Source organism: Tyto alba, unplaced genomic scaffold (assembly GCF_018691265.1).
Source record: "Tyto alba isolate M040663 unplaced genomic scaffold, T.alba_DEE_v4.0 Super-Scaffold_3, whole genome shotgun sequence".
Classification (NCBI taxonomy): Eukaryota; Metazoa; Chordata; class Aves; order Strigiformes; family Tytonidae; genus Tyto; species Tyto alba.
The window spans coordinates 20,658,853-20,683,933 of record NW_024881304.1 but is presented as its reverse complement, the minus strand read 5'-3'; the positions used below and the strand labels follow the sequence as shown (position 1 = coordinate 20,683,933).

Here is a 25,081-nt window from a genome sequence, read left to right as displayed (position 1 = left end):
TTTAAAGCTGTTCTTATTCTACTGAGTATTAGTAGGCAAGCCTGAAAAGAAGGTAGAATTTTGCACTTAGAATCCTACACCATCCTGACTATGTATGCATGTTAATAAAAGTATAAAAATAAGTAAGTGCACACTGAAGCATTTATTGGTATTAGACAAATTATTCTCCATTGCTACACCATATCTTCTCAGCCAAGAGAAAACTAAAGTATTGTCTGGTGTCAGTTCAATAAATATATGTTCTTGACTATTTAAATATGAAAATGACCTATCAGCACATAATGGCAGCGGGTCTCAAACTTACCCAACTTCATAGAGGACTCACTGTTAGTCTTAAGATAACCAACTAGTCATGCAGTGAGGATGAGATATAACTCATATTAAAGGAGACTGGAGCTGATCAGTAAAAAATAGCCTTTATATGAGGACATAGTTAATTCCGCAAAAACTGAGAAAGTGTTTTAAATCATAAAGTACTAGTTTTCATATTGACATAGTACCTGGAACCACTGTTGTACATTAGGGCCCCTTTGCAGCAGGTACTTTACAAACCCAGAAAAAACAAATGGTTGTTTAGTTCCAAAATATTTCTGGAGGAATTTCAGTGTAGCTACCATATATATACTGACATTCTTTTTAAGTTGCTATAAATCCTTTAACAACATGGAAAAATAGATCTCTGTATTTATTTCCAAGCTGTCTGCAGTGCCTTGGGGTGTAACGTTCAAGGATGCTTCAAAAAAAGGCTAAGGTTTTTTTTATAATTGAAGGTGAAAGAATTAGAAGACAGTTTTAAAAGATCATCTTGCTCTAATTTAGACCTTTCAAAAGGTTCTTAACTTAGATAATAATTTGGCATGGAGGATGAGGAGATCATTGTTCAAGTATGTCCTCTAAATTCATGATTTTGGGAGTCTTGCTTTTTTTTCTTCACCTTGGTACCTTGTTTTCTGCTGCTGGATGCCTTGTATCATCCAATAATTGGAAGATTCTACTATTTCTACATATCTCCTGTATATTTTCCTCATTTCTCATGCAACTTTTGTGACCTGTGTATTAAAGATAATTAGAGGTAGTATGTTTGAGGTTTTACTTTGCAGTATATGGGACTACTTATGGTACAGGCAATAGGAGAGTAGAACAGTATGGTTTCATTAAGTGCTGTGTATTTTAACACCTTTGCTTCTCCGAAGAGACTACAGTAATTTTTCCTTGCTATCCAAACTGTTTTTTCTTTCTTTACATCACTGATGAACTTTGCAATATATTAAAAGGGAAAGCTTACAAAATTAAGATTTATGTTTTTTTTCCATGCAAGGTTATGTAATTACTAAATTGACACTACCCTATTGTATGGCTGTATAGGTTTGGATAAAAAAAAAAAACAAACACAAAACAAAACAAAACCCAAGATTGTTTAAAAGAGGTTTTAATAAAGATAACTCGTGAGCTTCCTGGTTTTGGCCACATGTCACTACAGATATTAAACACTAATTTGATACTTTCAAATTCCTATCTAGAATGCAATTATTCTAATTAGTCATACACTAAGAATCCACTAGTCCTGTGGATTCTGTGGGACAATGTAAATGTATACTTAGGGGGTATTCATGAAAACCCAATTATTGTTTACAATCACAATGTACAAGTATTGCAAATGATCCCATTTACAATAATAAATTATTTTAAATTATGAAATTTTCAAAATGTAAAATATGTTTTAAAATATAAATAAGATTTAGCACTAGGCAGACATATGTAAAAATCTAGGCTGCTAAGTCATTGACATTATAGAACATTTTTCCAAAGAACAGAATTTTGGCCTATATACATTGTTTTCAAGTAAACAGTTGTGAGTTAAACTGAGTGTATGAGAAATCAGTAGTGCCATACTCTGTTCATTCTTTTTACAGAGTACATCACTGCAGTATTTTATTCCAGTTGAAATTGAATGTCTGTATAAATTCATATCGCATTGTAAGAATTTACAATGCTTGTTATTCAGCTATGCTGCATGTGTAAAATTTGCTGTCAGCAATCTTTTAAATATTACTGTGTTTTTCCATCATTTTATATAATAACTTTCAGTAAAGAATGTGACTGAAAAAGTATCCATTTTTTGCTGTTGACTGCAGACAGTAATGTCACCTCTGGAGTTGCTGTAGTCTACGCCAAAATACCAGTGTCTTGTAAGAATACTTGAACAGTTAGAGCACACAACTTTTTTGAAAATACTGGTGAACATACGCAGTGTATGGCTTTAGAACCAAATTATCTCCTTTGTTTTGAATTTTCTCAGAAGAGTGAAAACATAGAGCCTTGTCATGGACTGGTAACTTCTAAAACGCACCACGAAAGTAGAGCTTTTGTAATGAGTACAGCACAAATAAGCATATGTAATTTTCATCTAAGTTACTACATTAGAAGTAGGAGAATGATTTAGCTTTGCCTCTGCTGTGATGAAAACAAATAAACAAAAAGAGATTCGGAATTAACCATGTTCTAATTCTTCAAGAACTTCCAAGATAATTTTATATACCTTGTTTTGATTTTGTTCAGTTAAGGCCAATTTTTTTGTGTCATGTTCCAAACTAAGAATGGCAAAAACACATGTAACAATAGTGAAAAATAATACATATAGACATCTACATCTGCAGATACTTCAGTATGTGTAGACTAATACAATAACTTCAGCTCATGTTTATATCTGAAAAAAACTCAGTAATACTAAATAAGGTACTTTTTAAAGCATCTATATAGCCTAAGCTTGATAGAAATGGGATTGGATGGCAGTGGGCAGTGGCAAGCTGTACCTTTCTACCTGTGAGCTAACTAAAAGGCCTAGAATACAAATGCTTCATTTATACTACATTTAAAATTATTATGAAGGAACAGTTAGTACTAACAACTGCATAAATAGACCTGAGGATGAACCACAAAGTCTAAATATGCACAACTGCAGAATTATGTGTGTAAATGTACATTGCCAATGCCATATCCCTTCTGTAAACCAAAGATAAAGGCTGTCAAGCCAATGTTATCTTGCATGTTCAATTTGACATTTACAGCTTTGTTCTGAAAAAGCTATGCAAGGGAAGTTTTTCAAGCTCTTTCTAGTTATTCGTAACTAGATTTGCATTATAACTTAGTGCTCTAGAAAGATATGGAATAGAACAAGAAATAATAGTATTCAGTTGTAGTGCCAAATTTAATCTCTGTCATGCTAGTGAAATCCTCACTAGAATAACAAGAATTAACCACATACCCATGAATACATGCTGAATATATTGGTGATCTGTTGGAGCATAGATTCAAGAAAAGATATGCGCCACTGAAGAAGAAAACCAAACTGGGGGGATAATAAAAAGGAGGAGAGGATATGAACACATTGAACAACTGGAATTCTAATTTATTTTACTGTCTAAAACACAGATATCCAGATAACCAGCCATCTTCATTTTAACTTTTTACTTTAAAAATATTTATTGGACAGCTAAAATTATACTTGTAAAATGAAATTGCTATTCTCTCCAAGTGAGCTTTCAGGCGGCTTCATAGATGAAATAAGGTCAGAGACTTGCAAACTAAAGGCTAGTTTGGTCAGATAGGAGTTCTGTGCACTCTTCCAGCAGATTCCATGTATCTCTTGTCCCATATGCGTTACTGGAATTGAGAACATTTTTACTTACAGGCCTAGAGAAAGCTTTTCTAAATTTGGACTACCTGAAAATTAAAAGAGTAGTTTATAAAATACTTTAAAATTATTAAAAGGTGAAATATTAAACATTATACATCATTGTGTATGTGGTGTATTTTGTTTGTACAGAAGCAAAAAATGAGGCAAATAAGTAATCAAGAGTTGAAAAGAGTATTTCTGCATTTCTGTAAGCTGAAGGATCACATAGTAATTATCCAGTGATTAATGGGGGGGGGGGAGGGGGGCGGGCACGCTGATTGTGGGGGTGGTTTGGTTTTTGTGGTTCTGGTCATCTATCAGATTCATTCTGTTCCCTAGAAAAGCCACTATTCTGATAATTAATCGAAAACAAATCCAAGTTGGTTTCGTGACTGTAACCTTTCCAATAAATTTAGAGTCTATGCTAGGGCCATCTGATCTTTAATAAATATATGTATTTTTAAAAGTGCTCAGTACTGCAACAGTAAATTAAAATTCTGTATGTTATTTACAGGTGCAGACTGTTCAGACTTCACTATCTGAATCTCCAGTGATGACCAGCCCTTCCCAACGTATCCAGATAATTTCCACAGACTCCTCTGTAGCTTCACCACAACGCATTCAGGTAAAAATCCATTGCTTAAGTAACTATTATATCTTTTTTTTCTCCTCCTCCCACTTTGGTTTATACAAAAGCATACTAAAATCTACAGACTTCCTTAAATTTTGTGAGAGCAGATCATTTTTAGTGCAAACTAAAATTCTTTTTTTCCATCTGCATGTATTTGGTGATGACTAGTTGGCTGTATATAATAATTGTATTGATGATTTAGTCAGTGAGGAATATTTGGAGAGGTTAAACTTAGCCTATGTATACAAATCTCCTGAGCACTAGCCGTAACAATTGGGCAGACATTGTCAACAGAACGCCTAAGATTATCTCCCAGGGGATTTGTCTGTCTCTCTCGTATTTAGGAGTCAGTGGGAGACTAGCCCATTTAGGATAGTTAGCCTTTGGGAATGCTGCACAGTGGGTCATTGTTACTGATAGCTAATCTGAAGATACCATTAATGTATCAGAATGTATGCAGTGACAAATGATATAAGAATTGTTAAGTATTAATGTTACTAGAGTCTTCAGTACTGCAGTACTGAGCTGTTGCCCTCTTTGACCTTGTTCTGTGCCAGTATGATATTCCCATGTAGTTCTGCCAGAGGTAGTGCTGGAGAAGAGGATCTTGTACTCCAGGGCATTTGGAACAGTCCTGGCAATGTAGCATTCATCACAGCATGGACTCTTCTTGGGACCCTTGATCAGGGTGGGTGGGCACTGCCCCTATGAACAGCCCTGAAAACACTTTTTAAATTACTCTGATATTGTCATTATACTTACTAAACATGATACAGTTTTTTATGTAATATAATTTTCAAAGATTGAAATTGCAGCATGTATAATGACATACATCATTACTTTTTCTTATGAACCTAAATATCATTCACTTCTTATTCAGACTGTTTTGTCTTATTTATTATCATCAGTGCTTATATCTGATCCATGAAAAATTACAAACAAGTCTCCATGATTTTTCTTTATAGACAACACCAAGGACATATTCTTCAGTTATCAACAACATTTAGCTATGTATTTTATCTAAGATGTTATTTTTTAAAGTGGAATCAGGCAGCCTTATTGCTTCACATGCTGATTCTCAGGATTCTGTTATGATGGAAGGTTTCTATTTTTGATACAGTTGTCTGGTAACATAATCACTATTTTGCCTGGTAGAGTAACCATATCAATATGTATCAATATTTCATTGCAAGGTAGGTGTTCTCGCAACATGTATAACTGAAGCATAATGAATATTCAGCATTAATAAGGTAGGTATTTACATTGCAACTTTTGTTCAATTCTGCAAAATAATCTACCTCCTCACATCGCTGATATTTCTGACAAAAAAAAAAAAAAAGCCTATGCCTCCATGATAAAGGAGAATATTAGGATGAGAAGAGTATTCCTGCTTCCTCAAAACAAATACAGGCAATATCATAGCGGTGTCAGTCATAATCCAAGATTAGATTTTACTGTGAATTAGTAGATTTCACCATTAGTTACGGTCTATATGAAAATGATGGAGGCTGAAGAAATCTTGGCAGGCAAAACTCTGGGGAGCTTAACAACCTAAGTTTTACAACAGTGTGACTGAGGGGTAATGATTGTCCTTTAACCTTTGAGCTCCTTTGGAGATTTATGCTTGGAGACTCCATACACTTAAGGCACTGAATCATTTGTGCATATGAGACCTAAAATGGCTTATTCTGTTCTGTAAATACAAGAATCTAGAGTCCCTAAAAAGCTCGGTCTTGTCCAAAATTCAATAGTAGGTTCACTTCATCCCCAGCTTTGAGTAGTTTCCTTTGTCCATGTTTCTTTAGGCTTGTAATAGCAAAATGTGAGATGAATCTTATCTGACGAATTACTGTAATCTGGAAAAATCATCAGCTGTGTAATACAGCTCCTACTTTGGGTAGTTCTAATGCTTTTTTAAGGCATTCTAGCTTAGTCAAATTATTATCATAGTCTTACTATTAAACTATTATCACAAAAAGGACATGACAACCAGATAAAAAGCCTAGGTAATCAAAATTGGGGAAATAAATACACTGTTATTGTGACACCTAATAGAATCTATTTAATAGGAAATAGCAGTATGTAAATTTACTGCACATTTTTTTTTCGGTAGTATTAATTCTGACATTAAGCCAAATACTTACATGAATGATACCAAAATAGCTTTCATAGGTGTATACAAAATGAATACAAAACTCAAGAATATACCACTATGCTTTTTTTGTCATCTGGAGTAACTTTTAATTTAATGTTTTTATAAATGATCTGGAGGTAGGAGCCAAATGTGCATTAACTAAGTTTGCCGATGATAATCTAGGAGGAGCTGTGGACTCCCTCAAGGGTAGAAAGGCCTTTCAGAGAGATCTGGATAGACTAGAAAGCTGGGCAATCATCAACCATATGAAATGTAACAAGAACAAGTGCTGGATTCTGTACGTGGGATGGGGTAATCCTGGCTATATGGACAAACAGGGAGATGGGAAGCTAGAGAACAGCCCTGTGGAAAGAGATCTGGGGGGTTGGGTTGTTGAAAAGTTGAATATGAGTCAGCAGTGTGCCCTGACAGCCAGAAGGGCCAACTGGGTCCTTGGGGTACATCAAGCGCAGCATAGCTAGCTGGTCAAGGCTTGTCCCACTCTTTACTGCACTGGTGCATCCCCACCTCAAGTAATGTGTGCAGTTTTGGGCACCTCAATATAAGAAGGACATCAAACTATTAGAGTGCGTCCAGGGGAGAGTTACCAAGATGGTGAAGGGTCTTGATGGCAAGACTTACAGGGAGCAGCGGAGGTCACTTGATTTGTACAGCTTGGAGAAGAGAGAAGGCTTGAGAGGTGATGTCATTGCAGTCTACAGCTTCCTCAAGGGGAGCGGCAGAGCGGGAGGGGCTGATCTCATCTATCTGGTGACCAGCAGTAGGACATAGGGAAATGGCATGCTCTGCCAGGGAAAGTTCAGTTTGGACATTAGAATCGTCATATAATCACAGAATGGTTTGGTTTGGAAGCGACCTTAAAGACCATCTAGTTCCAACCCCCTCTGCTGTGGGCTGGGACACCTTCCACTAGACCAGGTTGCTCAAAGTCCCATCCAAGCTGGCCTTGAACCCTTACAGGGCAGGGGCAGCCACAGCTTCTCTGGGCATCCTGTTTCAGTGCCTCACCACCCTCACAGGGACGAATTTCTTCCTTTAATCTGTACCTACCCTCTTTCAGTTTAAAACTGTTAGCCCTCATCCCATCTCTACACCCCCTGATAGAGTCCCTCCCCATCTTTCCTGTAGCTCCCTTTAAGTACTAGAAGGCAGCTACAAGGTCTCCCCAGAGCCTTCTCCAGGCTGAACAACCCCAGCTCTCTCAGCCTGTTCTAATAGGTGAGGTGCTCCAGCCCGCCGATCATCTTCATGTCCCTCCTCTGGACCTGCTCCAACAGGTCCATGTCCTTTATATGTTGGGGGAGAATCTCCTCCCTCAACCTGCTGGCCATGCTTCTTTTGATGCAGCCTAGGACACGGTTGGCTTTCTGGGCTGCGGGTGTACATTGCTGGCTCATACTCAGTTTTCTACTTACTAACACCCCAAGTCTTTCTCTGCAGGGCTGTTCTCAATCCTCTCATCACCCAGCCTGAATTTGTGCTTGGGATTGCCCCGACCCATGTGCAGGACCTTACACTTGGCCTTGTTGAACTTCATGAGGTTTGCACAGGCCCACCTCTCCAGCCTCCCCAGGTCCCTCTTGATGGCATCCCTTCCCTCCAGCATGTCAACTGCAACACACAGCTTGGTGTTGTCACTGAACTTGCTGAAGGTGCACTCAGTCCTACTGTCCATGTCACCAACAAAGATGTTAAACAGCACTGGGCCCAACACCGACCCCTGAGGGACACCACTCATCACTGCCTTCTGCTTGGACATTGAGCCACTGGCTGCAATTCTTTGAGCGCAATCATCCAGCCATTTCCCTATCCACCGAGTGGTCCATCCATCAAACCCATGATTCTCCAATTTAGAGACAAGGATGTTGTGCCGGACAGTGTCAAATTACTAGGAAAGGCTCTTCACTGAGAGGGTGGTTATTCACTGGAACAGGCTCCCCAGGGAAGTGTTCACAGCACTAAGCCTGACAGAGTTCAAGGAGCATCTGGACAATGCTCTTAGTCATATGGTTTAGTGTTAGGTAGTCCTCTGAGAAGCATGGAGTTGGACTCAGTGAGCCTTATGGGCCCCATCCAACTCAAGATATTCTATGATTAATATGAAATTTCTGTAATGCTGTCTCACTAGGCCAACTATACCCTGCCTGTATACCTGCCATTCATCAGCTGCAGTCCTTAACATTACATTTTGTTCTTATTCTGTCTGGAATCCACTCTATCTAACTCCTTTTGAACAGTTAAACGTGATTACAAGATCTCCCCATATGTCTTCATTATTAACAATATCAGACTCGCACTTTTCACAACTCTGTCTAGTATTTTCCATCTATGCAGTAGGTATGTGGATACACAGATATTTTATATATATATTTTTGGTTTGCTTTTATTGTTTTGCACATATGTACGTAGCTGCAATAACTTTGCACCAGTGTAATAAATGTACAAAAGCAAAATCATAAACAACAATTATAAGAGAGTATCATATAATTCTGAGACAGAATGCATAAAGTGTACTGTGGCTTATAAAATTCTTCAATGTGTTTTACAGATTGTGACAGATCAGCAAACAGGTCAGAAAATCCAAATAGTGACAGCAGTTGACTCAGCTGTGTCTCCAAAGCAACAGTTTATTTTAGCCAGTCCAGATGGAACTGGTGCAGGAAAGGTGATACTGGCAGCACCTGAGACGTCTAATGCCAAACAGCTTATCTTTACCACCACAGACAACATTGTGCCAGGCAGAATTCAGGTAAATATGGTAATTGAGATAGACCATGGATGTTTGTTTTTTAAGTTTTGATTTTTAGATTATTTAAGTCTATAATTGCTTTAAGACAAATTGCAATAGTTATCTAAAGATCTAATGACATGGATTGGACCATACTAATTGTAGTCTTAGTTATTCAACCATAAATCCTCCTATCTTCAGGTTCCTCATGCATTCTGTTGTACTTATCACCCCTTGTGTGTTCTCATTAAAATTCTAAAGACATAAGCAAATACTTAAGATGGTGCTTGTGAGGAGTGCCAGGCTTTCAGGTGATCTGTTCAAGATTCACAGATACACAGAGATAAAACTCACCTGAGTAAACTTACGTTCACAATGCAGTATTAAGTCATTGCAGTAAAAGCTCTTTGGAGTAGAAGCTGTCCTCTGTTATAGTTGCTTGTGGGTCTTGAGCATAATCCAGACCAACAGGAGTTTTGCAAAACAAATTATATAAACAATAATCTATCTCTAGTGAAATTTGAGATTTCTTCTTACAAAAAAATAAAAAATGCACCTGGTCCCTGTTTTTAAAGAACAGAATATTTTACAGGAAGAAAGTATCATTCTTACATGAATATTTGAGAAATTGTATTAACAGTCTCCTAAAATTTATTTTACTATGATAAATGGGTTATCTGATGTTACAGAAGAGTGGGATTTCTAAAATTTTTTTGTGTTAAGTGGAATGTTCTAAACAGAAGTTCTGAAATCCAAGGCCTTCAGAAGCTAAACTGTTTTTGTAATGGATCTCAGCTTCAGGCTGTCCTCTGAACTGTATATCCCTAATAGCTAAAGAAGAGATAAATGGGTACAGCATCTGAAATACAACCGTCTTTGGCTAAAATATAGCAGCCATTTGAGAGTAATTGCAAGAAGGGGAGAATACTGTTGACTGCACAAGTGCAGAAACTTATTTCTACTGAACAGAGCTAGGAGGTACATTCAGAATTTGTTTTGCTATGACTGTTTCAACAGTCTTGCTACTGACGGTAAAAACTCTCATTAACTTGCATTTTATACTACTTAATTCCACGTCATACTTTCTCTCAAGTTCAGCCACCTCTTCTCAGTTGATACACCAATCTTGTTCTGTAGGTAAAACTCCTTACTTTCATGTCAGAAGAAAATATTGGCTAACTACCTCTTTTTGTTGTGGAATTTTGTTTTAGATAGTGACAGACTCTGCTTCAGTGGAACGTTTGCTAGGAAAAGCTGATGTTCAGCGGCCGCAGGTAGTAGAATATTGTGTAGTCTGTGGTGATAAAGCATCAGGTAAGGAAGCATAGAAAGTAGTATTCAAGAAACTTGGTTGAAAGGATGACTGGGATGAAGGGAGGAGTTTTCATGTATTATAACTGATTTTAGCCATGCTAATGGCAAAAGCAATTGAGTCTAAAATGGAAAAAGATAACATTATACTTGTGTCTGTACACACAGAATAGTTAAACTCTGCTTGGAAGAATATTAGTTTGTACTTCAACTGGAGTGTATGATAAATCGGCATGTGCTGAAAGACAAAATAATGATTTAAAAGCTCCTGTTAATTGAACGAGTCTATTTGAAGCATTTAGTCTGGTTCCTGACAGCTATGGGCAGCCATGCAATAAACATGTCACCTAGAAAAGTCCGCCTGCTCCAGGAAAACAATTCTTAGTGCTCTAACAAACTTAAGACCTCGATAGCTTTTGGTCTTTTACTATCACAGAAAAAGGCAAGTAGACATCAAATGAATCCTCAGTGTTACAGATCCATGCAGTAACAAGGAGTCTACAAGGTAAAATTTCTACATTAGCCAAGGAAGCAGACTGTTTTCATGCTACAGAGAAAACACCTTTCTGTCTCTCTGTCTTGCTTTAATAAGTGTTTATGTAATTAAAACCATATCAGGATTTACATGTATAGAAATTTTAAATTAAGATTGCATTTCAAATTTCATTGTAAAATTACTTATATTCTGAAATTACTTCAACTCTTAGCCTTTGTGTTCTTCTACTGTAACCTATAATCTATAACAGCAGATAGAGTTGCATCTGTACTTGTCCAGAATGGGAACTACCACTTCACAGGCGTCTCATTCAGAAATAGGCTTAGCCTTCCCCTCTTCTCTCCACTCTCGCACCAAAAAGCCCTGGCAATAGGTAAACAAGAAACATCCTGTATGACTTTAACAATGCTTTCATGGTCCAAAATGATGGCAAGAATACAGAATAAGTTTAAAGGCTGACTTTTACAATATTTCACTTAAGAGAAATATTTCTATGCTAAAATATAAGTAATTTCCATCTAATAATATATATGTTTCCTAGGTCGTCACTATGGTGCTGTCAGTTGTGAGGGATGCAAAGGTTTCTTTAAAAGGAGTGTGAGAAAGAATTTGACCTACAGTTGTCGTAGCAACCAGGACTGTATCATCAATAAACACCATCGGAATCGCTGCCAGTTTTGTAGGCTTAAGAAATGTCTAGAGATGGGCATGAAAATGGAATGTGAGTGTTAAGTACCCAATGTGAAACTGTGCCTGCCAAATAATAAATATGTGGACTACAACTTTTTAGTGTGTTCTATCCATCTCAGTGTATGTTGCTTCAAGGAAACAGAACTTTCGGCAGCCAAAGCATCTACCGTACCCTTCTTTCATCACCATTTTATGTCTGAGGTGCAGTAGTAATTTGTTTTGTACTGTCTCATACTACTGTAGTCTTTCAGAAGCCCAGTTAGAGCCTCACTTAGAATGCATATTACAGTGTATGTTTGTAATACAAAAGATCTTAATATGGATGGACAGAAATCTGAGTCTAATGTACCATGTTCAGAATCTGCTTTTCTTCCGGTTTATTTTTCCTGCTTTTTCAATCAGTGATAGAAAGCAGTTGGTGTCTTTTTTTTTCCTTTTCTTTTTTTTTTTTTTTTTTAATTTTTATATTTAGTCATTTGTGAGCATTGTATTATGAGACATTGTATAAGCTGTCATATTTTAAACAATATACTCTCATGTTTATATGCAGTGCTTCATACTGTTCCAGTACTAGCATCCAAACACCTCTTTCAGTGTATTTTGTTTCCAATTTCTAGCACCTCTGCTTCTTCTCCAGCATTTCATGAAGCCTATTACCCTGGTTGTTTTGTGATAAATTTATGGCGAATTTAAGGTGAAGGAACAAATGCTTTTTTCCGCTCTGATCTAGGCAGGATAAGTCCCAACCACTGAGTTTGAGGGAGGCAGAACTTTAAGCTGTAAATAGGGAGGTCTCTGCTGTATTTGCAGCCTGGAACTTCCAGACCTGTAGTGATAATTGTTGTGCTTTGCACACAGCGTGCTGAGTATGCGGTGGGACATTTACACAAGAGAAATTGCTGCATTTCCAGAAGCTAAACCTTTCCTATCGCAGTATGATAGTGATACATGCTTACTGACTTCATTGGGCATTGGGTCGACGTATCCACCAAGCCAACAAAATGGATATACCTACTTTTAAGCCCCAAAATTTTGCTGACAGTAGCAATATTAGCAAAGATAAAATCAGGAACTAAGTAACTCTTGCTGGTTAAGAGGATGTATTTTATATATATGTATTTTATTGTTATATTCAAAAGGACTATAGAGGAAAGTTGATTTTTTTTTTGTTAGCTTGTTAATAATGTTAATCTTCTAGAGCTGTATGATAAATTGGTACAAAGAATATCACAGAAATATTGTCTCCATTTATATTATGCCTTACATTTGCAAAGTCTTGTGAAAATCAATACTAGTACAACACTTCTAAAAATTCTTTATATTATCCTCATAGCCTTTTACTCATTTTATTATCCTAATTTTCAGGTGAAAAATTACTGCAGTCAGGTGTTCTGACAAGCTGTAGAGGAGTTTGTAAAGTTTAGTGACGTAGATTCCAGATAACTTTCTGTAATCTGTTTAATAATAATACCTTAATATTCTAAAGATGCACTTTTAACTTCCTTTTAAAATTACAAAGCTACTGTTTCTTACTATTTTTATTAAAAGATTTACCACACTTGCTTGGCACATAGGAGACTGAGCTTATTTTCTTCCAGTTATCAAGTAGAAATGTTCTAAGATCTGAAAAGGTTAGTTTTGGAACACTGTTCCCTAACTGGGTGGAATGAATGGATGGGAGTGAATTTCCTATCATGCAGAGACTCATCTCCCAGGGAATTAACCTGCATCTCTCATGTAACTTGCCAGTCTTGACTGTTTCTGGATTCATTCTGGGTTTGCACTGTTTTGAATCATCCAGAGTACGACTGTGCCTAACATTTAGGTATAGCTTTACCTGTAAAAAAAAACAAAAAAAACCACACACGCAAAAACCCCCCACAGAACAAAAAGCAAAACAAAACAAAACTTGAAAACCGATTTTGCAGAATGTTCCATCTTATTAAATGCCAATGAAATAGTGAAATAGTAAGCTTTGACTCCAGTTCAGCAAAACTTAGAGCAAATGATCCATCTGTGACTTCTAGTTAAAAATGTACATAATTACAGGTATGGTAAAATTGGAGCCAGTGTTTCTTTAGTCATCATATTAAATTTCCAGTTTTGCACTGAGCTGATATACCATGTAAACTAAAACCCTACTGTGAGAATTCTACTTTCTTTTGGTATTTTTCAGTTGAATTACTGCCTTTCAAATCTGCATGTTTCTATCTTTATGTAGCGGTTCAAAGTGAAAGAAAGCCTTTTGATGTGCAACGTGAAAAACCAACCAACTGTGCAGCTTCCACTGAAAAAATCTATATCAGAAAAGATTTACGAAGCCCTCTAATAGCAACTCCAACATTTGTGGCAGATAAAGATGGGACACGGTGAGTACCTCAGGTTAACAGGCCTTGTTGAATGTTATTTGTGCCTATTACTTTGCAGGCATACCTGCACTCTGTTTTTTTCCCCTCTGCTCTAAAGAATTGGACAGAAAGCTCCAGTTCACACATCACCAGTTTCCATTACCAAGACCAACCTAGACTGTTCTGCCTCTCAGGAAAGTTTTTATGTCTGAGTATAGCTGAGTGGTTTTCAGTTCAGAGCTGGCTCTTGTCCAGCCAGGTCAAAACACAGTCAGGGCAAATACATGATACTCGGGCAAAAAGCATGTAGGCTTACACTGTGATGCATTCAGGTTAGCAGTTCTGTCAAATCAAATCTGCAAATGGCAGACTCAGTCTTCCTTCTCCTAAACACAGTAGCAAAAGAGACTGCAGTGACTGCTGATTCAGATCCCAAGAGACTGGCTTCAACAAGAGCAAACCAGCAGCAGTTCCCTTTTACTATATGGAAGATATTCTGAGGCGGTTCCCATGCTCTCAGTTGTTTCGCTAGGCAGTGGGTGTGGAAATGCATATCATAATAAGTAGAGGCAAGATTTGCCTTTTTCTGAATAGAATAAAAAAAGAACTGTAGGTTAAATATCACATTTTTAAAACTGTAGCTCCAGTTAGTTTAGGATCTCAATATTCAGGTGGGGGGGTTTTTATATATTTTTTTTTTTTTTTTAATTTTTTACGTATCCATATATTCTTTGTTCAGCAAATGATACTGAAGTTAGGAAGACTGGGCTGCAAATTTCTTGGAGAATTGTTCTCGTTTGCAAGTCAGATTGTTCAAAAGTGTAATGCTCACAGACACGTTTGCTTCTTTGAGATTTCCTTGTGCTACAGATCCCTTACAGTCCTGTAAACATCATTAGAGTCATTAAGTGTGACTTTCTATTATTTATGTAGAGTTCAGATTTGCATAACACATGGTAATTGGCTGCCTGTGGTAGTTCACAATGTTAGTCTCAGACCCCTTCAACTATAAATTCCCTGCAGCCTGAACCTGTTGTGCAAGCACTTGTATTGGCTTATGCAGACTTGGAGTGTTATGTAAGTAACAAATAAACTTACCTTTGCAGACTGCAAAGACATCCCATTGTCTCCCTAAATTAGATACAGCAAAGCTAAAGGATGTTTGGGCAAAAAGTAGCAGAAGTAAAGGCAGCAGAGATTTTATGCAGACCTTGATTACACAAGTGTTTATCGCTGTATTCTGTAATGTAAAATATATTTTCTTGACATAACTTTTTCCTTCAGTGCTGTCCATTGTCTAAGTTGGAATGCAGAGTTATGCCTTCCTCCAAAGTCTAATGCATAACTCGAGAGCTATTAAGTGACTTCTGAGAGCATGAGAAGACAACTTCCCTTGAGACAGAATAAACCATCATAAAAAGCAAATGAGAGGATATCTGTTTGGGAAGTTGCAATTGCTTTTGCACAGGGAAGGAAAACATATTCCAGTCTTCCTGTCTTTCAAGCTACTTTTGGAAACTCTTTCAGAAAGACTTAAGTCCTGATGAATAAACTCTGAACATTGTTAAACTGCTAATTTAAAAATTGGTAATCATCTCTTTTATTCTGACATAGGTTGTTACACATTCTTCTGATTAATGTAAAATACTATTGACTGTCAGATGCCTTATGCTTTTGAACAGGTCAGCAGGTCTTCTTGATCCAGGAATGCTTGTGAATATTCAGCAGCCTTTGATCAGGGATGATGGTACAGTCCTTCTAGCTGCTGACTCCAAGGTATTATTCTTTCAGTTAAGTTCTGAACATACATACTTATTTGTTCGGATTATTTTAGCTGTGTACATAGATACAAATAATTCTTGCTCTTCAGAACATAAGGTTGGGCTAATTCTGAAGATCTGTACAAACGGAGGTAAAGATCTGATCAGCAGGAACATGATTTCTTTTCTTGGGCATATTTCTGTAAAAGGTCAGCCACAGGTAGTTCCCCACATGATATGTCAGCCAAGGCTAGGATTGATGATTACAATAGGATTTAAAGATCATTGTGAGCCATTGTTCTTCCCGTAGGTGTTCAGGGGGAAGGAAAAGGTACATAAGGGAAAAAGAACACAGAGATTAAAAATGGGAGAAATTTATGTATGATACATTACCTAAAATTTTGATCTACTAATACAGTTTTTCCTTTTTAGGCTGAAACAAGCCAGGGTGCTTTAGGAACACTAGCAAATGTTGTAACATCTCTTGCTAATCTCAGTGAGTCACTAAATAATGGAGATACTTCAGAAGTTCAGCAAGAAGAGCAATCCGCAAGTGAGATTACACGGTATGCATTTATAGTTGCATCTTATTTAGCAATCTGTATTCTGTACAGTGTATACTTACACTCACTCATTGAAGTAATTTGACGCTGTGACACCAAACACAGTAGAGATGACACCCTACTTTGAAACCCAAAACCAACTGTTTTGAAATACAGGCTTGGCTGATGTCCTCTTGAGAAGAACTCTGTCCTGTGTTATAAATGTAGTGTTCTGAAGCTAGACCAGATTTTGTACTTGGAAAAATAATAAATGACTAGTTTGTGACCTTGAGAGACTCTGAGAATAGCAACATTTCAGTACTGGTTTATTTGATAGGCTTGTTATATGGTAGCCTATCCTGTGCAATGCTCTTGCCCTTAGACCTGCTGTTTAGGGGTCTGTATTAGTGCAGATTTCTTTTTGAGATTGTGCTGCCATAACACCTGCTGATAGTTTAGGGAAAATGTAGTTAAACTAAGATTAATAAACTTTTTTTTAATGTTTAGAAAGAGTTTGAAGTCTTTGTTGTCTTTATTAGTGAGAAAAATGGGGAGAAAGAACATGGAATCTCAAAATTTCCAGCAGAGCTTGAGATTTTTATGCTTTGGGGTTTTGGTGGGGTTTTTGTTTAGGGGTTTCTGAGAGGGGTGGGAGGAAGGAGTTGGTGGGTTGAAGGACAACATAATTGGGCAGTACAGTGAAATAAGAAAAATACTTGGCCTCAAAACTGTCGTTTCTCAAGTGGGAGATTTTTAAGAGGAGTTGAACTCAAGGATCTTAAGTCTTTTATTTAAACTCAAGTGTGTTGAGTGAACTGATATTTAAAAATATTTGACACTGCAACTTCAATTTATGTCAACTTTGTACTCTAAAAGCAGAAAAAAAATAATCCAACACCCTTCTCCTTTCCCCCTCCCCCTAAATTTCTTAACAAAAATACTGGCAAAACAGCACTGTACCATAATACAGTCCACTGGTATCAAATTGGAGCACAAAATTTTTCTTTAAGCTCTGTTATCATAAGAAAGAAATTTATACTGCCTTATTTTGGCATTGGCCAAGCTACAGCTTGAGTATAAAGGAGTCCAGGGACCAGTAAGTGTTATGTAACTGTCATGTTTCTAAGGCTCTGTCTGTACTGTGAGATCAGGAGAGTCTGGCCATATCTCATCTTTAGGGAAAGGAAATTTGGGCATGTTGTCTAGAAGGGAACCACACTATTCTCCACTGTTCCAAGAAATTGGACGTTAAGGACAGAGACTGCAGGGTTTTATCCAGAGTGCACCTGGTTTTATAATCCTCACATAATCTGTTAAACATTTCAAGGTGAGAAGGAGGGGATAGTGAATGGTAAGTGCAATAGACCCCTTTACTAGTACAAATACTAACATAAAACTATTAGAGCAGGATTTACAATAATAAAAAGTTCCCCCTTACAGGGGAGGTCTTTTACCAGTGATACATCGGCAGATCTATTCCTTTTATTAATGTTCAAATAGTACAGAGGGGCCAGGTTGTAATGAAAAGTCTGACCTTGTGTCTTAGCATAAACAGTTCCTGCATATGTTACCTCTAAGTGGAAATGCTTTATAGTGTTTAATTTGACCACTACTCTGAATTTTTGTAAGGTGTAAGGACGTACTCTTTCATTGTTTATTACTTTTTTTTGTTTGTTTCAGGGCATTTGATACTTTGGCTAAAGCACTTAATACCACAGATGGTACAGCAGCTCATAACTTGGCAGATGGGATGGATCCTACAGGAGGAGGGAATATTCATGTAATCAGTAGAGATCAGTCAACCCCAATTATTGAAGTGGAAGGACCCCTACTTACAGATACACATGTCACATTTAAGGTATGTGCTTCTATAAATGTCTGACTAAACAAACTAACACTTAAGACATAACCCAAAATTAGTTTACTCTGTTTTCTTTAGTCTTATATTTAATTTTGGCAATATAACCTAAGATAACATTTGCTGTTACAAAGCTTCTAATACAATCTTCACTCTTGCATGCTGTATCCAAAGAGTATAGGTGTTATTTTGTAACACCTTTTCACAGACAGAAAGATGCTTTAAAATTTATTTCACTTACCAGTGCTGTTGATAATCACTTTGCATATCATCCATATAGTATGATGTCTTGCTTAATTAGTTTCTAATTCTAGATAGTGTAAAAATTTAATCTAAAAGGCTCCTTCATATAAAGAGAGATTACAGTGCCTTCTTAGGTGCTTATGGTTAGACCACTGAAAAAGGTCTTGCATTTTAGAGATGCTTCAGCTTCAACTGAGTACAAGAAAACACATGTTGATAAACAGTGTGCGAAAAACAAGGGTGTTCATCTTGTAATCAAATTGCACTGTTTCAAGAAATACAAAGATCATTAATGAAATAAGTAATACTTAATGTAGTCAAACTTTTATCATAACCTGCTTATTCCCATTAATGGTGTTTTGTGACTGTAGATTCCTATTACATGACTTTCCCATTTTAGATATTTAGATTTTTAGATTTTATTTTGCTTATTTTTAAAAACTTTTAAAAGAATCTTTTATAGCACTGTGATGCTAACCAATGCTCCACAGAGCAATGAAATTAATAGATTTAATTATTATTAAATCAATATTAAAGCATTATAAAGGAAACATTTGTGCTCTCTCCCACGTAATTACTTGTCTTCTATTTTACATTCCTTGCCAGTAGTATTGAGTTAGTACAGTTTTCCTTTGACAATTTCTTGTCACACAGTTGCTTATGACAGACTGTGAGAGTAGTTTGAATGTTTTCGCTGGTTATTTCATCGATCATAAAAATTGGTCATGTCTGAACTGCATATATTGTTCTGTATTTTTATTTTTTGCAGCTGACAATGCCCAGTCCAATGCCAGAGTACCTTAATGTACACTACATCTGTGAGTCAGCATCACGACTACTTTTTCTCTCTATGCACTGGGCTAGGTCCATACCTGCATTTCAGGCTCTTGGGTAAATGGACATATTCTGTTGAACTGTTTGCTTTCTAATTAATTTAAGCATGGATCTGAACACATTTCAGTTATTTTGAATTTTGAAATGATGATACTGTTTAATTTTTAATTAATTCTTTAAAATGTGTGAAGACTATCTACTATTCTCCTTTCTGAAGAATAAAATAAAAGATGAAAAAGGAGGGGATAACTACAATATCTGATGTCACTGTGGTCACAGAAGCTAAAGCTGAATCAAAAGCAAACGTTTAATTTGTAGAAATATATCGTGATAAAGAACTGGTGAGCACCATTTTATGGATAACCTGAAATGTTTTCCTGTACTTGGCTTATCAATTCTTTTTGAAATACTTGTAATATGCTAATACATGCCTTTTATTAAAGTGATTTGCAATACGTTAATCCATATTATTAATTGTTATCATTAACAGAATTATACATAGGGTAATACCAACCAGATATGAAAACTACCTGCAGTTGTCTGATTTTTTTTGTTGCTTATAGGCAGGACTGTAATACCAGCCTTGTGCGTGCCTGCTGGAATGAGCTGTTTACCTTAGGCCTAGCACAGTGTGCACAGGTGATGAGTCTGTCTACTATCCTAGCAGCTATTGTCAACCATCTCCAGAACAGCATACAGGAAGGTATGTCTTCAGTCTGTGATTCTTATACGTGTTCAGTCCTGTCACCATTACAAGGACATTTGCCTAACGTTTCTCATGAGGTGTTTCCTCATCAGTGGCAGAATTGTTCCCCAGGATCCAGGGGCTGAAGAAGCTGTCTCTTGCATAATTAGCTTTCCTCTGGGGAGCCACGTTTGTGACCTCACAGAGATCTCTGTGCGATAGAAGTGCCCATAAAAGAAAGGCATAAGGCTAGAGGATGTATTCTCCTATCTTCTAAATCTGACTGGCACTATAGAGAAAGACAAGTATATGCTGAAGTTAAATGTGCTCACAGAGCTTTCTTTCCATCCAGATGTAATTTTTTTTCCCTCTTAGAATAATGATGTCTTCTTCCAAACCAAACCAGATTTTTTTCCTGCCAGAACTTCCCTTCTCCTCTTTGCAGTGTAAAACTACAGCATTTGCCAAGTGTCACGAGAATTTTCTTGCAAGTATAATGGTTTTGGATACTGCTATAATGCAGTAATAATTGATGTATTTTGAAGTACCCTCTGAGGCATATAACAACCAATTTTCTTGACACTCTTTAGAATATTTATGTAACTTTATTTTTTAATTCAGTGTTGGCCTGTTGATAATGATGACTATATCTAGAATGGATTATAATCTGTTATGGTTGCTTTTTAAATTCTTTTCTTTAAGGATGCTCCCAATCAGTATGATTGATTAGCATAAAAATAATACTCAGTTTTTAGCAGAAGGAAAAAAAAATACTAGCAGCTTTAATTCTGAAAACCCTGCATATTACATGTAAACTATCTTAAATTTAAATGTGAGTTAAAAGTAGTTGCAGAATACTATTTGGTACCAATTTGATGATTTTTGTGGTGCCATTATTGTGCATGCAGCAAAACTTGGAAAGTAGGCTTTCACAGAAGAGAGTAAAACTTGATTGTAGAACTATAAAATATACAAAAATAGGTAATCTGAAAAAAATGTTTAATATCCTTCAGTCCTAGAAAAGGACATTGTTTTAATCTACTTTATTAGCTTTGTTATGATAAAGTAAATTAGACAGGAATTTGATTATTAAATGGATAGTATACTTTCATAATGGATATGAGAGGGGTGTGTGTTTCTTTTTGTAATTTAAGAGAGCCTGGACAGCCCTGAAAATAATACAAACTGTTGCTCCTTTCCTGCACAGAGAGTCAGTCAAGGTTTTAAAAGACCAGTAGGGAAACTGCACATTGTATGTTCTGCACTGAGTTAGGCTGTTAATTATATCTGTCAGAATAGAGCTGTCTGTTCCACCTACACCCCTGGCAATGAGTCTGTGGAGGAGTAAGTGGTGGGGCTGTTACAGCCTTAAGATGGATCCACTTCTGTTCCCCTGTCTTAAAAAAGAAAAAAGATTAATTTGCTTTATAGCCTGTATGGCCAGTAATACAAAGTTACCTGAGACTGGCCAAGAAAAGAGGATTATTTGTTTTACTATGGTTTGTTGATTATTTGTTTTATTTATCTATTCTGCAAAGTTATCATATTATATTGTGTATTATAACTTTAAAATTCAAAACAAAGTGAAGAAATTTCAGAACTTTATATAGGAAGCATATTCGTGACGAGACTATTTGGAAACTCTGGAATTCAAGTTCACTTTTCAGGAGTATTTCTACACCATCGTTTCCCATTTAATGTAATGTTTTTATTTCTATATTATGTGCATCTTGATCCATCTCGGCTAACCACAAACTCGTATCACAATTCATGTATTTTAGAAATGTATATTATGCTTTCATTCTTATTTCAAGACATTGTGCAAAAAATGTTTGTTCTGTTCAATCTTTTTATTGTGGTTTCAGAAAATATGTAAAATAATCATAAATTACATCAAAGATTCAGTTTAAGGCACATGGGTCTAAGCAATCCTATACACCGTTAGCTGTACAAAGGTAAAATACTTAAGTATCAATGATATGAAAAACTAGCATTAGAGATCATGGCTGGAATAAAATGATTCTGATGTGTTTCTCAAGGAAAGGTTTTATCCCTTGTAAATTGACTTATCTCTGAAGTTTGATAATAGTAATTTGTCTTAATGTAATCTCTAAAGTTTTCATTCTTTGACTAGTCTGCAGAAACGCAGTCAGGGAGGTGTATTTCCCAAAAGAGAAATCTCTCCCTCCCCAGCTGAGCAGCTGATACCACTCAATTGTAACTTATCCACACATAATGTTTTGTTTTGTTTTTTTTTTTTTAAATCAACATTTTAAGAAAGAATATGATGCCAACATAAGACACGGTATTTCAAATGATGGAAGAATGTATGTACATGCATTTGAGTGAATTTACCCCATTGGAAGGAAAAAAGACTATTTACCACAGTAAATTAAAAATTCACTTCTAAAAGTACAGATAGAGGAAAAAGTAGCACTGTTATTGCTGCTCTTCCGTTCGTTCCCAGAATCACTCTAGCCATTTGTAGAATAATTCACCATAATTTGAGACTCTCTGCTCAGAACAGTACATCACTGGAATAAGATTGGTGTTGCAGATTATGCCGTTCTATCAAAACTATGCGAAAGAGTCGCATTCTTTTTGCTAGCCCTGTGTCTGACTCAGCTTTATAAATCTTCACTTCCATCGTTATTTAGGCTATCCTTATATGTTAAGTGGTTTTAAGATAGCATATGACACAAAAGACTTTAAAATGTCACTTCACTTGTTTTATAAAAGGATATTGGTTAATATATCAGATGTACTTGAGCTCACATGATAGTAAGCAACATCTTTTTGTAGATAAACTTTCTGGAGACAGAATAAAGCAAGTCATGGAACACATCTGGAAACTTCAGGAGTTCTGTAACAGCATGGCCAAGCTTGATATTGATGGATATGAATATGCATACCTTAAGGCTATAGTCCTCTTTAGCCCTGGTAAGGAATTTAGTAACCATACTTTTTAAATAATTAGCATTCATATGTTAATATTTTAGCAGTTTTTAAAATGAGACTAATGTCTTGAGACTGATCTGTTAAGCTGCAGATAAACTGATTGTTCCATAGTGATTTATCACAAATGTTAGGTGTTTTAAAAATAACGTTGGAGCAACATATCCATGTTCATTACAGTTCCAATATAGCAGGTATTTCCTGTATACCCACCTTAGAAGACTAGACTCTGGGTTACCTTCAGGTGAGAATCTCTGAGTACCAAGCTGTCTGGGACATGTACTAGCAATATTAGTGAAGTAAACAGCAGGAAGGATTAGAGGAAATACATTCTCACAGTGACAAAAAGAAATTGGCTTAAATTTTAATATTTTTATTATACTCCTAAGAGGGATCGCTGAAATATGAGCAGAAATACCACTGTATTTTATATGGAACTTCCACAAAATCTCCAAAACTAAATGTAAACAGGCTGTCTTTGATTTGTTACTGAAAAAGACAGCAGACAACTAAAGCATGATCAACAGTGTTTATGAAATACGAGGATTTACTCAAGACCCTCGAGATTATCTGGAATGATAAGGTAAGAACAATAAAGAAACGGGAAGGTGGAGAAGTGTTCCTAGGACACAGAAAGGTTAGTTTAAAACTGTTGACAGGCTAAGCAAAAGGAAGCTCTTGCTCAGAAATGTAAATTACTTACTTGAATTCAAATGTGTTTACCACTTTGAATTTAACAAAATACAAAGAAAAGGAGTATCTTCTTGTCAGGGTTTTGTTTTGTTTTTTTTTTGCATTGACATTATTTTTCTCTTTGTAATAAAACTTACTGTAATTAGAAGATACTGGTGTCTTGAAATTTGCTTTTGAATTTTTTTGGTAGATTGTACCATTAGGGTTAGGTTTATTAGGGTTTTTATTCAAACTGGAGGAGCAAGAAACTACAGACTCAAGTTATCTCTGTCCCATTTCAAGGGAAGAGCAGTGTGAACACAACACTGAAGATATTTGGGCATAGTCAGATATGTGGTATCTTCTGGTGTTTTTTTTGGTTTCGTTTGGTTTGGGTTTTTTCCTGATTATGTGACACTATTTTTGAGGTGCTGAGCCAGCTAGAATTAAAACACGAGCCAGACTTGAGAAGGTCAAGAAATTGATCTGTCAAGAAAACAATCCTAGCTACTGATCAGTCAGCATAGTTAGCTGAAATCACAAAGGCAAACACATTTTAAAAAATCAGGCTTAGAAACATAAACTAGGGGTGTCATTGCCTGGTACATAACTACAGGCTTAATCTTTTTGCTCTTGTGGATACACACAGCTATAGAGGGAAAAGTGAGCAACCTAATTCTGAAGCCAGGAAGCAAATGTTCAGTTGAGTGGTTTCCTTTATACAGCTAACATGTTAAACATCATAATACAAGAGAAATATTTAAATGAAATTAAATGTGAGAATCTTACAACTACATATATTTCACAATGTATAGGGAAACAATCGACATACAGAAATGTTTTGTTTCTTTAGATCACCCTGGTCTGACCAGTTCAACCCAAATAGAAAAATTCCAGGAGAAGGCCCAGATGGAATTGCAGGACTATGTACAAAAAACCTATCCAGAAGATACTTATAGGTATTTATTGTCTATAGTACCCAAAGTAATATTGTGGGCTGTAGCTGGAAAAAGTACGAAATAACATCATTGATGTACAAATTTACTTTTTGACATCTGTTATTTTTTGACTATTGAAGAGAAAGAACTAGAACCTTGTTCATAAAAGCAAGCAGTTTTGTTTAAAGATAGGTAGAAGCAAGAATAGCTGTCTAGCTTCTTCCATGTAAATGAAATTTGAGTACTTTGGTTTTGTTTTTGTTTTGAGAGTCTCATTGCCATGTTTAGAAAAGTAAACAGACTTTACTAGAAGTCTAAGAACAACTGCCTCAACTACCCCAAACTTCTTTAATTCAAACTGCCTCCTTTTTCAAGTTAGTTGTCAAAGAGGCTTTGAAATAATAAAAGGCGATAAATGTTTGTCGAGTTACATGTGCAGAAATGTATTAAAACTGTCAGTTTATAAACCTTGGAAAAATAAGGACTAAATGTGAGGAACAATAACCAACTCTTAAGCTTCTGTTTATAAGAAATTCCCACATCCTACTTATTTTGTCCT

General features: G+C 36.2%; 1 protein-coding gene across 9 annotated transcripts in view; it reads left to right on the top strand.

Annotated features, from left to right (window-relative positions):
- The window catches only part of NR2C2 (nuclear receptor subfamily 2 group C member 2), a 47,529-nt gene that overhangs the window by 10,475 nt on the left and 11,973 nt on the right, over positions 1-25,081 (top strand). For 8 of the 9 annotated variants that reach the window (XR_006165940.1, XR_006165943.1, XR_006165939.1 and 5 more), the window contains 12 exons: positions 4,191-4,301; positions 9,011-9,211; positions 10,402-10,504; positions 11,539-11,718; positions 13,909-14,056; positions 15,718-15,811; positions 16,228-16,361; positions 18,018-18,195; positions 19,208-19,329; positions 19,836-19,975; positions 22,760-22,897; positions 24,438-24,543. Coding sequence is in view for 2 of the 9 variants with exons in the window: in XM_042799371.1 (XP_042655305.1) it covers positions 4,191-4,301; positions 9,011-9,211; positions 10,402-10,504; positions 11,539-11,718; positions 13,909-14,056; positions 15,718-15,811; positions 16,228-16,361; positions 18,018-18,195; positions 19,208-19,329; positions 19,836-19,975; positions 22,760-22,897; positions 24,438-24,543 (1,655 nt within the window). In the remaining 7 variants the exon portion in view is untranslated. The remainder of the gene's footprint in view (positions 1-4,190; positions 4,302-9,010; positions 9,212-10,401; positions 10,505-11,538; positions 11,719-13,908; positions 14,057-15,717; positions 15,812-16,227; positions 16,362-18,017; positions 18,196-19,207; positions 19,330-19,835; positions 19,976-22,759; positions 22,898-24,437; positions 24,544-25,081) is intronic. The other variant, XM_042799372.1, reaches the window with a different exon arrangement.